At 41.1% G+C, this 14433-nt stretch overlaps 1 protein-coding gene across 1 annotated transcript in view; it reads right to left on the minus strand.

Annotated features, from left to right (window-relative positions):
- Positions 1-14433, minus strand: part of Pik3c3 (phosphatidylinositol 3-kinase catalytic subunit type 3) — a 79877-nt gene that overhangs the window by 26294 nt on the left and 39150 nt on the right. Inside the window, exons 14-18 of the mRNA XM_021634113.2 lie at positions 12113-12218; positions 10592-10708; positions 7163-7294; positions 2494-2622; positions 1874-1943 (exon numbers count right to left, since the gene is read on the minus strand). Coding sequence (XP_021489788.1) covers positions 1874-1943; positions 2494-2622; positions 7163-7294; positions 10592-10708; positions 12113-12218 — 554 coding nt within the window. The remainder of the gene's footprint in view (positions 1-1873; positions 1944-2493; positions 2623-7162; positions 7295-10591; positions 10709-12112; positions 12219-14433) is intronic.

Raw genomic sequence — 14433 nt, forward strand, 5'->3', positions numbered from 1 at the left:
TTGGCATACTGCACTCCACCTGGGCTGCTTAGCCAGAGGAAGCCAGGGCTCTGGTGGGCATCCTTCCCCTTAGCAGACACATACTTCTCTTCCCAGAGGAAGAAGGTCTGTGGCCACAGTGCTAACTTTATGCTGGTCACAGAACCACCAGGCAACTCTTTTTAAATAATTAGTGGATTTATTTGTATGCTTCCCTAGTAGAATTTCTACCAGCACAAAGAACACAAAGTAGCAGGCTATATTTCTCAAACCTATCATCCTTCCCTCCAGGTAAACTTTAAAGTAAACAGTAAAATTAACATCAGTACAGATTTAAAAATCACTCTAGGGACTGTGACTGTCCACTCACTCCTCCTATCTCCTGAAACTGAAAAGGTGATGTGCAAACTGCTTAGTCTACAAAAGAAACTGGAAGGGAACAGTATGCAAAACAACGAGAAAATGAGAATAAGAAGAGGGTTGGTCAACCTGGTACAGGAAGCACATAAAACAGCAAACATAAAAAAACAAACAAACCTAAGTGAACGAGGCAGCATTTCTGGATTCACCAAACATGATCTGAATTTAGTGGCCCTGATATGCTAATAACTTATGGGCAAAGAGTATCCCTGCAGAGGACAAATATGGAAAAAACCTAGAGTGATTCACTTCAACAGAGTCATTCACTTCAACAGCATTTATTAGTTTTCTACCATGTAGTATAAGCTACATACGTTTAAAAAAAAGATGTTTATCCCCAACTATAAAGCTTAAAGCTCAAGTCCTACTGAAATAAACCTCATAAACAAGATGGCACAATGAAGTGAGGAGGGAGATCTAAGTTACACAGGAATCAAAGGCCACCAGGCAATTGGCCATGTTTTTAAGAAGCAGGGCATTATAAGAAAGGAAGAGTCAGATACCGAACACAGCTCTGGGCCTGAAAGAGTGTTAGAGAAACCCAAGGGATCTACTATACCCAAAGCTGACAAAAGTGGGAGCAGTAGCAAAGTGATGGCTGGACACAGCTATGGTGGCCTATCAGTGAGTCACAACTCTGTTAGGTGGCCTCCTCTTTGTCCCAAGAGCAAATAAAAGCTAGAAATAAACTGATGCAGAAAAACAAAAAGGCACACAAAAAGGCACAACTGTACTTTCAGGAAGATCATCCTGAGGAGGAAATGAAAGGAGGATGATGGAATCAAAAAGACATGGGAGCAGAAATGGAGAAGAAAAACACACAGGAAGTGCGGATATATATAATTCACAAGGAGCGTCAGCCAAACGACCTCAAGTTATTCAATACCACAAAGACGTACAGGTGTGCTATGTCCGTGCACAAAGGCGTACATACACATACGTGTGTACATATGCATGTGTGTACATCTGCATACACATGTACACACTGCAAAATGTAGCAGACAATGCCTTGCTGAGTGGCTTTTGTAAGCATGTGGTTCAAAGTCTTTCTGGACCACAGAGGCCCCAAGGGCTATGCAGATGTGAGGGAACACTGTGAACTACAGCCAATCAGAAGACAGGGAAGTAAGTGTGTTATTCAGACGTGGATGTGAAAGCACCTTCCAAATATGCCACTCTACCTCTGGGAATAGTACAACTAGAAAGTGAAGGAGAATTAGGCAAGCGAAGAGGTGGGAAATGAAAAACGGGAAAGACGGAAGAAATGAGAGAAAGAGGAGAAGGACACAGACAGAACAGAGCGGGGGTAGAAGGTGAGGAGGACAGAAGGGAGGGAGAGAGGAAGATGGAAAGAACAACCCAAACCATGAATATGCTAATTCATGCTCTAACTTCCTAAGGATTTTCAGTTTAAACAGGAAGAGTGTACTGACCAGACACTGAAAAGAAGGATCATGATGAAACATGAACTCACCGTGTTTTGTACTAGTGGCTAACACCTTGTACGGTGTCAATTTCAAATCCAGATTTTCTTTCCGTAACAGCTTTTCATGGAAAGAGGAAACACATAAAGTGAATATAAAGACCACCGGAAGCAGGCTCACGCCACAAATCACTGCACAGTCATGTAATAAAGACACAGGAGGTGATCTGAAGGGTAACATGTCAACTCTCAGTGTCAAAATGAACCCATCTGTTTGGGTAATAAGATACCTTTCCACCTATTTTAATTATGTCATACACTGCCAATAATAAATAGCACAATAATTCCCAGTGGTTCATGCTAACCTTCTGGGGACAGAAACAAAGACAAAGGGGAACTCTAAAAGCTGGGGACTGGGATGACATTTAGCAAATATCTAACTCATTAGATAACTAAATCTGACACCACGAGAACTTTGGGGGGAAAATATGCAACATGTGCAGTCCCACTTGGCGTAAGAACCACTCTGAAGTGACGAAAATAAGCTTGACTGCTGAACTTTGGAGCTTTGCAAATAAATGACATATATGCTTGTGTCTGTGAACATGGACACGACAATCAGTAGTTTCTAAAATGAGGCAATGTTCCTGCCAACACAGACTCATGTTTACCTTGTCCATGAGGGAGATGATCTGAAGAATGAGCTGATCTTGACGCAAGTCATCTCCATGCTTGAAAATAACTGGGTATTTGCCTCCGTCTTCTGTCTTAAAGAACAGCTGAGCAGGCATAAGAGCACTCTGCAAAAGAAAGATAGTGCTTGAAAACTTGAATGGCAATGAATAAATGAAGATCTACTACATACAGAAGAAAATGCTGCCACTCAGCGACCCGGAGGGATGCACAGGACCTTAAGAAATGAACTGGCTGTCAGAAAGAAATGCAGTGTGCCATGCGAGGAACTACGAGCCAGGCAACAGACTGTGTGGTAGAAAAATCAGTTTTAAAATCAGACCAGAATGGACAGGAATACAATGCTGCCAGGTAGCAACAAAGTGACCCATGTAGATTCTTTAAGCTGTTTCCTGCTCTGTAAGTCAAGGTTACCCCTCTACTAAAATACTAGGTAATCTTCAGGCCCAAGCCTGATATCTCTAGTGCCTGATGCAGAGCTGACTCTGGAGCCATGTTCCCTGTGTTGCTTTAGTGTTAGTGACCTACCGACATTCAAAAATAGGCAAGATCAAAGAAAAAGTGTTTTTTACTGGAAATTCTAAATCACTAACTCTGCATCTTTGGGGCTCAAAATCACTTGTAAGTTAAGATTGAAAATATATGTGAACCTTATTTCTGAAGCACTTACTTTCCTCCAGAATTTTGTTAGTTACACAAAACCTCTAGGTTAGGTTAACTATATGCTTAAATCAATGTGAATCAAACCTTAAATGGGAGAATCATACCTCACATAAAAGGCATTCCAAGACACCACAGTGAAGACAACTGATCAAGGGACTACTCTGAAAGGGACTAGGGACTACTGATCTTTATTACTAAGAGAAATACACATATATTTATTATATATATATTTAAGAGATATATAAAAATATGGAGAGATTTATAACACTCTAAATAAATGAGTTCAATATAATATATGAGGCATACAATCCAAATACATTAGAAAAGGCTGAAATAATAACAAAGGAAGCACAGAGAGAAGAGTCGAGTGAACAAGAAAACAGCAATAAGCCATGGACATACAGCTCTTAAAGAAAACCCAACTTTCTTAAAGAAAACCCAAATTCTCTGGTGTATGCTTGAAAACCACTTACAAATAAAATAGGGGGGAAGTCACCAAAACAAAACAAAAAATACCACCACAACAAAACTACTTCTGAGAAGCTATACAACACTGAAGCATTGCTGGACTGACAATCCAAGCTTCAAACCACCTTCATTTGGAGTATCCTGTTACCAGCACTGCTGAAATGTCTTTGTAAATTGTCTTCTATTCACTTCACAACAGCTAGAGAAAAGAGCCCAGAACCACCTTCCAGAGGAGTGGGCAGACTAAGGGCAGAGGGACCTCTATGGTGCTCTTCATACGCTGATGAAAACACACTGCACCCTTGGAACCCACCCCAGAACCTGAGGTGGTCTACACTCTACCAAAACGCAGCTTTTGCTACCAGGATGAGGTCTACAAATTACTCTAAAAATCTTGGGGAAATAAGTCCTTACCCTTTTCAGCTGAAAGAATTTTATAAAAATATAAGAATCCTACTCACCTTGCAACTAAAAGCAAAAATCCCAATGCATGCATACTACAGAGAAGTTAGTCTTAGAAATATAATCATCGCTTCCTGGATCCAGGGCATCAATGACCCAAATGATTTGAAGTAGCTGAGAGTTAATCTAACAGTCACTAATAATAGTAACAAGTAATTACCTCAGATCACTATGCCTAAGCTCCAACTCATATTTTTCAAGAACATATAAGAACAAATGGGGAAGGGAAAATTAACAAGATTGGATGTTTTAATTAGAAAGATTTCCTCTGACATTCTATTGGCATTACTCTGTGCATAGCAGACAATATAAAAGTATTCTGTAACCAAGGAGAACATGTGTCTGGAATCCAGACATGAATCAACTGTGGTACACAAATACTACAGCTCATTTTGAAGCTCCTGTTTTGCCTTAGGTGGACTCTTGTACCTTGACTGAGAGAAATCCCAATAGCTTTCTAACTCATTACTCCTGACTGGTTCTTAGAAAAAGGGGACACCAGATTTTGGTTTATTCCAAATGAATGCAGTTCACACACTTAAGACTATTCATGTATCGTGCTTCTATATTTTCACCCCCTACCAGAATGTAAGAATAAAGCTATGTGTGTACTGTACCAGTATTTTCCAAATGTAGGCTATACAATCAATATTTTTAAGTTGCAGATTGAAAATTGTTAATGAATTTCAAAACCAATTAAATGAGATGGGAGAAATATTTAAAATTTAAGGCATTCCGAAGGTTACTGCTGTAGGTTACTAACATGCTGCCTAGGACATGGTGGGAGAGTGCACAGGTAAGAGACTCAAATGTCAAGGCCACTTCTAGGCAACACAATGAAACTCATACTTAAATAAACAAAACAAAACAAATGAACAACAAAACAAAACAAAACAAAACAAAACAACAAGGGAAAAAAGAAACAGGATAAAAACTCTTAGAGCAATTTGAGAACATTTTAAAACAAGAGATGCTATCAGTATGGCTATGTTGTGTGCTGAAGCTCTTGTGCAGCTGTGTGAGCACAGACCCTGTCCTGACACAGATGATCTCTTCTACCATGTTCCAGGATCTAGGAGCCCTACCTTAGCTAACCCAAAAGTATGCCAGGGAGTTTATGTCTGTGTACTCCTAGAATCACAGAACTTTAACCATGGTGTTTCTCCCAGATAATCCTGCATGATGCCTGATTAGCCTGATTCAATTTCTACCTGTACAGTCTATAGCCAGTAAAAAGAACATTTGGCACACTGCTTAAGAATAAAGAGGACTACTTGTATCAGTCAGGGGCAGAGCAGATGGGAGTCCTTTGTTCATCCTAGCTTGATGCCTGGCTTGGGGGCCAAAGCAGTTCTATACCTAGGACACACAAAAATCAAATCAAATCTTCCAGGCAGTGAAGAGTAGCACAGGAGGAGAAAGATAGAGACCTGTGTTCTGACATGCCACACAGTAAGGACAGAGAAAGGTGCTTAGACTTGCCCTCCACTCCATGGCACAGGCAAGCCACAGATACACAGAGCCCCACCTACCACCACAAAACACAGTATGGAAGGAGGACTGTCATGCCACCCACAGACCTGCCCTCCAGCAGACTGCACAGACCAGAAAAATAGCTCAGTAGTAAGGAACACTTGTTGCTTTTCACAGAGGTGTCCTTGCCCATGGTTTCTCTTCTCTCTGTAGGTACTCTGTCCTCCTGCCTCCCCCTCTCCCCAGGTCTGATCACCACCCCCATTTTTCACGGCAGGCGCTCTCTCTCCTACCTTGTTCCCTCTCTTCAAACCTTTCTGCTGTCTATTCTATTTCCCCTTCTGAGGGAGATTTAAGCATCCTCCCTTGGGTCCCCCTTAGGGCGGGGACACCTCTGACATACTAGAGACCTAAGATAGGGTAGGCTTCTGGGAGAATATGGGGGTGACTCTAGTTCAGACTTCTAGTAGCAGGGACCATGAAGACTGAAGAGACTACCCTCTCACTCAACAGGGCTTCTAGTGGATGGAGAGGAATACCAACCCACCCACAAAACCAGTATGTGAAGGGACAAACAGAGCTGAGAAATAGGGGAGTGGGGAGGGAAGAGGAGGAAAAGAGGGTGGGACTGGGAAGAGAGGAGGGAGGGGTCTACAATTGGGATGTGTTGGTATAATGTTCTTTTGGAATGTAGACAATTTACCCTTGTTCATTCAAATGTTGATTTCTCTACCCCACTATCTGGTTTCAATCCAGACATTGTATTGTGATGCTTATTCTAAGCACCACCTGTCTCAAGTTTGTGTCAACATGCCACCATTTGTCCTCTCTATTGTCAGTTAAAATAACCAGCTCCAATGCTGTGCAATGGAGAGGATAGGGTGGGAAATCCTGGACAGAGAAAGAAGGAAGCCAGTAGGGGAAAGAGAAGAGCAGAGAATCCACAGGAGAGGTCGTGGAACTACGTGGAGAAATGGACCAGATGCAAGATATGACTAAAATCAAGTATAATGGGTGAATCTGAACAGTAGGAAACAATGTGGGCTTGGAGGTTTAGGATGGACTAACTATTGCCCAGCATTGTGCTCTAGGTTAATTAAATAAACCCAGTCTCTGTGTGGTGATTTGGGTATAGAGCTTGTTTAGGACTAACCGCTGCTTAACTAAAAGATATAACAATAGTAAATATTCATATACCACAACAAGAATGTAAAGTGAATAAATAAATAATTATAATATACATAAAAAGGAACACTGTTGCTCCTGCAGAGGACCCAGGTTCTATTCCCAGCACCCACAAGTTCCAGAGGATCCAACATCCTCTTCTGATCTGAGGGTACCAAGTATTCAGGCAGTGTACATACATATATGTAGGCATAAGTCATATGAATAAAATAAAACAAAAAACTAAAAAACAAGTACAGTAATACAAATAATAAAACATACAAAAAAACCAGCATCTTTTAACCTAACATTTACCAAAGGAAATGAGTTTAAACTCTGAAATGTTGTCATTTTCCAAGGTGGTGATTCTAAACACTGGGGTTCCAAATGTACACAGTAACTACCCGTCATCCTTACCTTAAACAGTGTAGCTGTTTCTGGTATGATCCCTCTTATCTTCACCTGTGGCTCTAATGGCAATGGGATCAGCTCCACATCTGATAAGTTCATTTTTTCATTATCTCCAAGCAATGCTTGAAGTCTCTCATTCTAGAACAAAGGAGTAATGAGGTGGAAATGAAAGAATAGTTCAGAAGCATATTATAAAGGCATGAAACTGAGTCTAGTAACATTATTTGCAAAGCACATGAAAGTATCTAAAAGGTGTATCAACACAGGCCTGCCCTCACTCCAAGAGGCAACCAAGAGCTACACTGTTACACCATTTTGTTTTGGAAATCTCTAGGATGACCCTCACCCCTTCACAGTGAAGTTTCTTATGTCTAGTACTGGAGTTTTTGTTAGTCCATGGTATCTGTAAGGAGCACTACCAGCCCAAGTTATTAAATTTCCTTGAACACACGCACATGTGCACACATGCATGAGCACAAATGTTTTGTAAATGTGTATATATACATACTTACATACTGTATTTAACTTTAAGTAAATATAAAAGAATATGACTCCTTGAGGCTTTGCCAAACATTTTTACTAGTGTCCATTGCCTCCATTACAGGAGACATCACACGCTTATGACACATAAAAGCTCTTTCCTAAGGTCTATCTTTCATGGTTCCAGGAAATAATATACATGCTGCCAAGAGAGGGAAACAATTCAACAGTACCCAGCTGCAATACCCACTGAACCACAATTACTAGCATCACAAGATACATGCAAAGGTGCCAGAAGCTGCATCCACTCATCAGCAGCAACCAGCAGCTATCATCCAATCTGACTTAAAGGTCCCTCCAATGGAAGGAAATCATACCTGACAATGAAAAGCTAGCCAATTTCTGGGGCTAGTGAGGTCAAGGACCTTAAAAAAGAATCTACTACTGCCACTTTGCTAGAACAGCAGTAATTCCTTACTACATTCTAAATCTTATACTCACAGATAAGTGTACCTACTACCCCTCATCAAAGCCTTTCTTTCCAGCGGATGGAGGCCATTACAGAAAATCACAACCAGATTCATGAATACATGTGGGGTGCCCAATCCCAGTGGCTTTATCTACAACATAGCTTCTGCATCTCTGGCTCAGTGAACATAGCAGAAAAGGCGGTAAAACAGCTGTAAGAGCCAAAATACCAAGAGTGCTGGAACATGTTCGAGGATGGAGTTATGTGAGAACTCTAGTGCTTGTGAGAAAGTAAAACAAGAATTTTGGGAGCTCAGTTTCTTCAAAACACAGAATTGTTCCTGGAAGGTGCTTTGTGTTCCTGCCAGGTATAGCAGTGGATAGGTGTGAGTTTACTTTAGATTATTCATTATTGCTTGCTGTGCTATTTAATCATGCCTCTGTGGAAAAACATGTTTGCCACATGCAGCTTGAAATCATTAATACTTCAGTCATGTGACCTTTTTAACCTTCAAAGTAGAAAGTGGCTGAGGCTCTGAATAAAGTTGGCTATTGCATGAGACTTTAATCCGCCTCATTTGTCAGCCCCATTCTCCCAAGTCCCACCACTTCTAGAGCAGTGACACCAGGAAGTCTGCTGTGAAAAAGTCTCCTAGAAATGGCTGTATAAATAAGACCAAAACAAGAGCAATACCGATGGATATGTTCAGAAGGAAGGGGGACTGTCTGGATCCTCTTCCTGTGGGGCCTAATGAGGCCACCTCACCATGGTCAAAGAGCCAGCCATCCACATCAGAGACAGCCTCTGTAGGCTAGGGTCAGATAGTAGGGGAAGAGGATCTCCCCTATCAGTGGACTAGGGGAGGAACAGGGGGTGGGAGTAGTGGGAGGGAGGGCTGGATCGCAAGGAGATGAGGGAGGGGGCTACAGCTGGAATACAAAGTGAATAAATTGTAATTAAAAAAAAGATGGAAGGGAGAAAAAAAAAATCACAAGGTCCCAGGCCTAGACAAAGAACAGGCAATTAATGACTACTGGGAGAAGAGTTAGCCTCTCAGGAATGAGCCAACTTTTGTTCAATGCAGAGAGGTCAGCACTGTACACACCATATACTCACCACCAACAAGGAGTCAGCAGGTTTTAGTTACATGTTTGTCCATACAAAGATATGTGCATAGGAAACTAATACAATCAATAAAAAAGCGGCTATCAACTTGAGTGGGGGGGGTATGAGAAGGGACTAGAGGGAAGAAAGGAAAGGGGGAGGTAATATTCTATATATATTAAAAATGTTTTTAAATTTATGAAACATGTTTGTATATATATGTACATATGTCTTTCACTTGAGCATGAAACACAGTACGTAACCAGCAACAGCCTCTTACAAATAATCTGCTGTGCAATAACAGCAGCGCGCCTTCAAGAAGCTCCTTATGAAAAGCTAGACTTCAAGAGCAACAGAAAATCGATTTCTTACTGCAGCTGAGGAACAGTGAGGAATACACATTCAAGTGGAACTTAGAGGTTCAATTTCTTTGTCCAAAGGATTTACAAAGCCACAGAAAAGTGTAATTTCATTTGAAGCTTAATTTTGTATGACCAAATATTAGCCAAGTGTTCCATTATGCTACCTGGTGCATCTTTTAACTTTAAGAGGAAAACTGAAATAATTTGGAGGAAGATGCTACCTACCTACTACCTCTGATTTTCATTTTTTTTTAGCCCATAGACATACTAGATAGAACAGATATTTCAGAATCTGAGTAATCTGAGTCATCCTGACATCCACTAAAGCTCTTTAACTTCAATACAATCCATGTTCTCTAAAGCTGGCAGAATCTTATACTCTTTAAAGAGGTTAAGCTATGCTTTAAAAGGGAAAACCTGACTTCCATATCCGGGGAGATATAATACTTCAATTATGATATATCCATCAGAGAAGAAAGTTCTGGAATTACTAAGAACTAGATTGTCAATGAATAGTATTTAAGGACTGCCAAGCACAAATTTCCCTTCAGTAATATTCCTAGGCCTCAGAGGTTAAAATCAACTTGTGACAGACACAGATCTGTTTATATATCTCAGTAAATGGCATGAATAATCCTCCTTCACAAAATGGATGGCAGACTGCTTGTGTGAAGTCCAAGTCTTGCTGTCACCTTACTGTGTTCTCAGGTTCCACTCCTCACAGTCTCATCAGATTAACCAAAGCACTGCTGATAAAATCTAGGTCCAAGCTGTGGATATGGCCACTGCTGTGGACTGGCGAGGCACTGCTTGGGCCAAGTGTTCATGTTTTTAAACCTAGCACCCAAGGGACTGAAGCAGGAGGGTGAATTTAAGGCTTGTCTAGGATACACAGCAGGTAAGAAACTATCACTAAGAAGAAAGCCCGTTTGTATAATATGAAAATCCAATGAGACAACTGTCGAAACTCAGGATTTGAGGGTATGAAGCCATAAACAGAAAGCAATGCCCGCGGCTCACCTTTTTCTTGCGGTTTCCACTTTCTCGCTGTACTGCCTTCATCAGATGGACCAGCCGATCTACAAAGGTCTGCTGTGCCGCCAGCAGGGAGCGCATGACTCTCACTGACTTGTCACCCTGAGGGAGCAAAGCAAGGAAGATCAGCTCTGCTTTCACAGTGTGATCTTTTCCTTCCTCTTCAAAAGCTATAAACTTCAAAGCAAAGTGAAACTGAAAAGGACGAATTATCCTGATTCAGAAGGAAAGAAAAACCTGATGTCTAGGGTAAGAACAACTGACAGGTTAGGGCGGAAAATTATCTGGGTCTTGAGCAATCATTCATTAGTCAACATGTATGACTATGTGACAGAACAAAATTTATTCATCCTAAAATGCTTCTGCTTGCTAATAAAGATTCTGATTCCAAAGAAGCTTAAAACAGAAATCTCTTTGAAAAAGTGAAAAATCCAAATATAGCACACACTTGTTGAGTAAAATGTCTTAATAAATAGAATCACCAGGTAATAAACCCCAGTTCATAAAATATTATATAATGCACTTTCTCACTTATTCTTCTCAATTACCTAGAAAGTGAAGTGGAGATAACATTATCACCCCATTTAAAACACATGGGATACTTATGCTCAGGGAGCATGCATGGCTGTGATGGGGTAAGATCAAGGGCTCATCTCTTAATGAGCCTGACATTGCTGTGACAGCTGTACACAAGCTTAGTCTCAAAGTGTCTGACAAGCTGCAGTTTAGCTTTTTAAGAACTTGAAACAGAAAACAGATGCCAGGAAACATTTCAGCAGCAGAGCTGGAGAGTTCTGTCATTTGTTTTCCTTTGCCCTTGCGCCCTCTGCTGGCCTGACCTGGACACTGCTTTAAAGAAGCAAAAGCAGGAGAAAATGGCCCTGTTAGATAGATGCCCAGGAAGTCAGGTAAACCACAAGAGATCTACTACTACTGAATCTAGATGAGTCAAAAGCACTGAGATAAATTACTCATTGTTTGGTTCATGTAAAGTCTATTTAATAAAGAGCAAACACCTTCTGTAAGGGTCAGAGTAAATATAAGCCTTGTCCAGTTTCCTATGCAGTGATTCACCCAGGGGTGCCAAACAAAGCAGCCGTACGCACTAGAAAATAACTACATTCCAGTAATTCATTTAGAAACATTGAACTTGGGATTTTAAACAATTTTCATGTACCAGATATTAATCTCCTTTTATACTTAAAAATAATTTATTTATTTTTATTTTATTTGTCTAAATGTTTTGCCTGCATGTAAATCTGTGTATCACAGGCATGCCTAGTACCCACAGAAGCCAGGAAGTCAGATCCCCTGGAACTGAAGTTAAAGACAGTTATGAGCTGTTGTGTGGTTGCAGAGAATTGAACCTGGGTCCTCTGGAAGAGCAGCCAGTACTCTTAACTACTGAGCCATCTTCCCAGGCCTGTCTTACTTTTTTTCAGCTCATAGGATTACAAAAAGAAGAACCAGTGAGATCTAGCCAACCCAGTGGTGGAATCTGAATACCTTCAGCAGGGCTTGGCTGAATCTCCTCATGACGTTCAGGTACATTTCATGCGTCTTTGGATCTCTCTGCTGAGTGTCCTGATCTTCACACTCCACTATCACATACCTTCAAAAACACATTTAAGATGCTCATATGATGAGAAGTGAAACTTAGATTCATCTAATATTTGTATTGTTTCCTTTCTATTCTGCTAAGCTCACTAAACTTAACTCCAAGAGCCACAAGAAACTTAATTGATAACATTTGCCAAATGTGTAGTCATGGCACACTGTTATCCTTTATGCTGTCCCTAGAAACATCCATTCACCACCTAGAGGACAAACTGCCCAAGACTACAGAGCTCATGTATGTCTTCCCCACTGTACCCCAGCAGGCTCATGCTTGGTAGAAGCAGATGACCTTTATTGCTGACTGACTTGAATGCCATGTACTTAGGCAAAATTTCAATAACAGTAATTTTGTGATGTGAATTTATATATCTATTGTTCATGTAAAGTATAATTTCTATTTTATTTATATGACCTGGTTTCATGTTTGTCCACAGTAGTTTTCAAGTTCCAGAACTTAAAAAAGATACTGTAGTATTTTTAAACAAGATATATAAAATCAATTTTTTCTTTAACTACTGAATGCCCTACCAAAAAATCCCTTGTGTTTTTAGAATGAAAAATTAACATAGAAAATAAAATTGATAAAACTAAGTTTTTCTTAGAAGTGAAGCAGGAAACATGTATCTTAAACACAGGAATAAAAGGCATGAGGTATGACCCAGCCAATCAGACAACACATGCCCTGGCTAACACCTCCGCTGACAGTGTAGTCAGTGCTGGTTCACATCCAGGGACACGCTCAGCTTGTGGCTCTCTACCTACCATGGCTGTGCTCAGTTACTCACCAAGGCCTGCTTCCTCCCTCCACTTCTGAGGGCTCTTCACTGGCCAGCCCCAACCAGGAGCTCCACTTCAGCCTCACACTCTCTGCTCTAACAAAAACACCCTCAACTTAACCGCCTTCAAAGTTCCCTTAAATACCCGAATTCTGCCCTATCTAATCACGGCTACAACAGCAGAGACACCAACATTCCCCACTCAACTACTGAAAACAGCCTGTGCTAGCCTGAGCTTGGGGTCACTCCCACTGTCCCTGGTATGCACTCATAATATAGGCAGGCCAGTCTCCTCTGATGCCACTAAGACACCTTCCCTCCTTGGCTCTTCATCCTCCCGTACTCTATTTATGTACAGCTGCATCCCATCTCCCTGAGGAAGTCTGTGCTCCTTGTTTCTGGACTTCCTTTATAAGTGGGATCCTTCAGACAACTTGTGCTGACAATAGTTCCTTGTTTGTCACTGCTCCACATTTGACCAGCACCCTCCTAGGTTGGAAAGGCACTGATGGATGTGCCTTACCTCAAATGCTTTCAGAAAAGGCCGACATATCTGACATAATCTTATGGAGAGATTAACTGTTTTATAGTAGGTTAGTGTTGTCCTCTCTCCTCTCAAAGAGCTAAGCTATACCACAAGAGCAGGTGTTCCTGCAGCCTGGAGTTTCCAGGAAAGTGCTGTGAAGAGTTGAACCTCAACCTTAGAATATAGCACATCACTTCTCAACAAGAGTTGTAAACTAAGAGTTAATAAAGGTATGAGAGACTAGAGATGCTTTCTACAACATCCATTAGGCACATGAGACTCTTTAAATTAAAATGATTCCAATTTTCCAGGTTTTGTGATGCAAGCCTATACCTCACCACCTTGGGAGGCTGAGGCAGGTGCATCGTGCCTTCTGGACCAGCACAAACTATGAAACAAGACCTTGTCTCAAGAAACAACAAAACAAAAATAAGTCAGATTAGACTCAAATGTCAGTGCTTCCTATTCTCACTGCAGGGGGCAGGTGAACAGCTGAGGGTCACCCACCAAGCATGGTTTAGAGGACAGCTCTGTCCTAGAGGACTGAGCCAGGACACATACAAGATAAACTTTCTATTATATTTCAGAAAGTGCGGTCATCTAAGGCCTGCATGTAAGACTGAACAAGAGTGGTTTGCAAGCTCCACAATCATCAATGCGATCACAGGAAATCTAAGCGTGGCTGCTTAAAGTCACTGATGGCCCCTACCACCACTGTATGTTTCAGTTCTTCTCCTATATACTTAAATAGCAAACTCACTCACAAATGAGCATGACCACGTCCATAGCCCAGCCCTCCACTTTGTTCAGTAACCCCTAACTACCGTGTAAACACCATCGCTACAACAGTTTCCAGGACTTGAAGGTACGTGCTGATCTCCATAATTAAACACCTTTCTAGTACTTCA

This window comes from Meriones unguiculatus, chromosome 2, assembly GCF_030254825.1.
Source record: "Meriones unguiculatus strain TT.TT164.6M chromosome 2, Bangor_MerUng_6.1, whole genome shotgun sequence".
Classification (NCBI taxonomy): Eukaryota; Metazoa; Chordata; class Mammalia; order Rodentia; family Muridae; genus Meriones; species Meriones unguiculatus.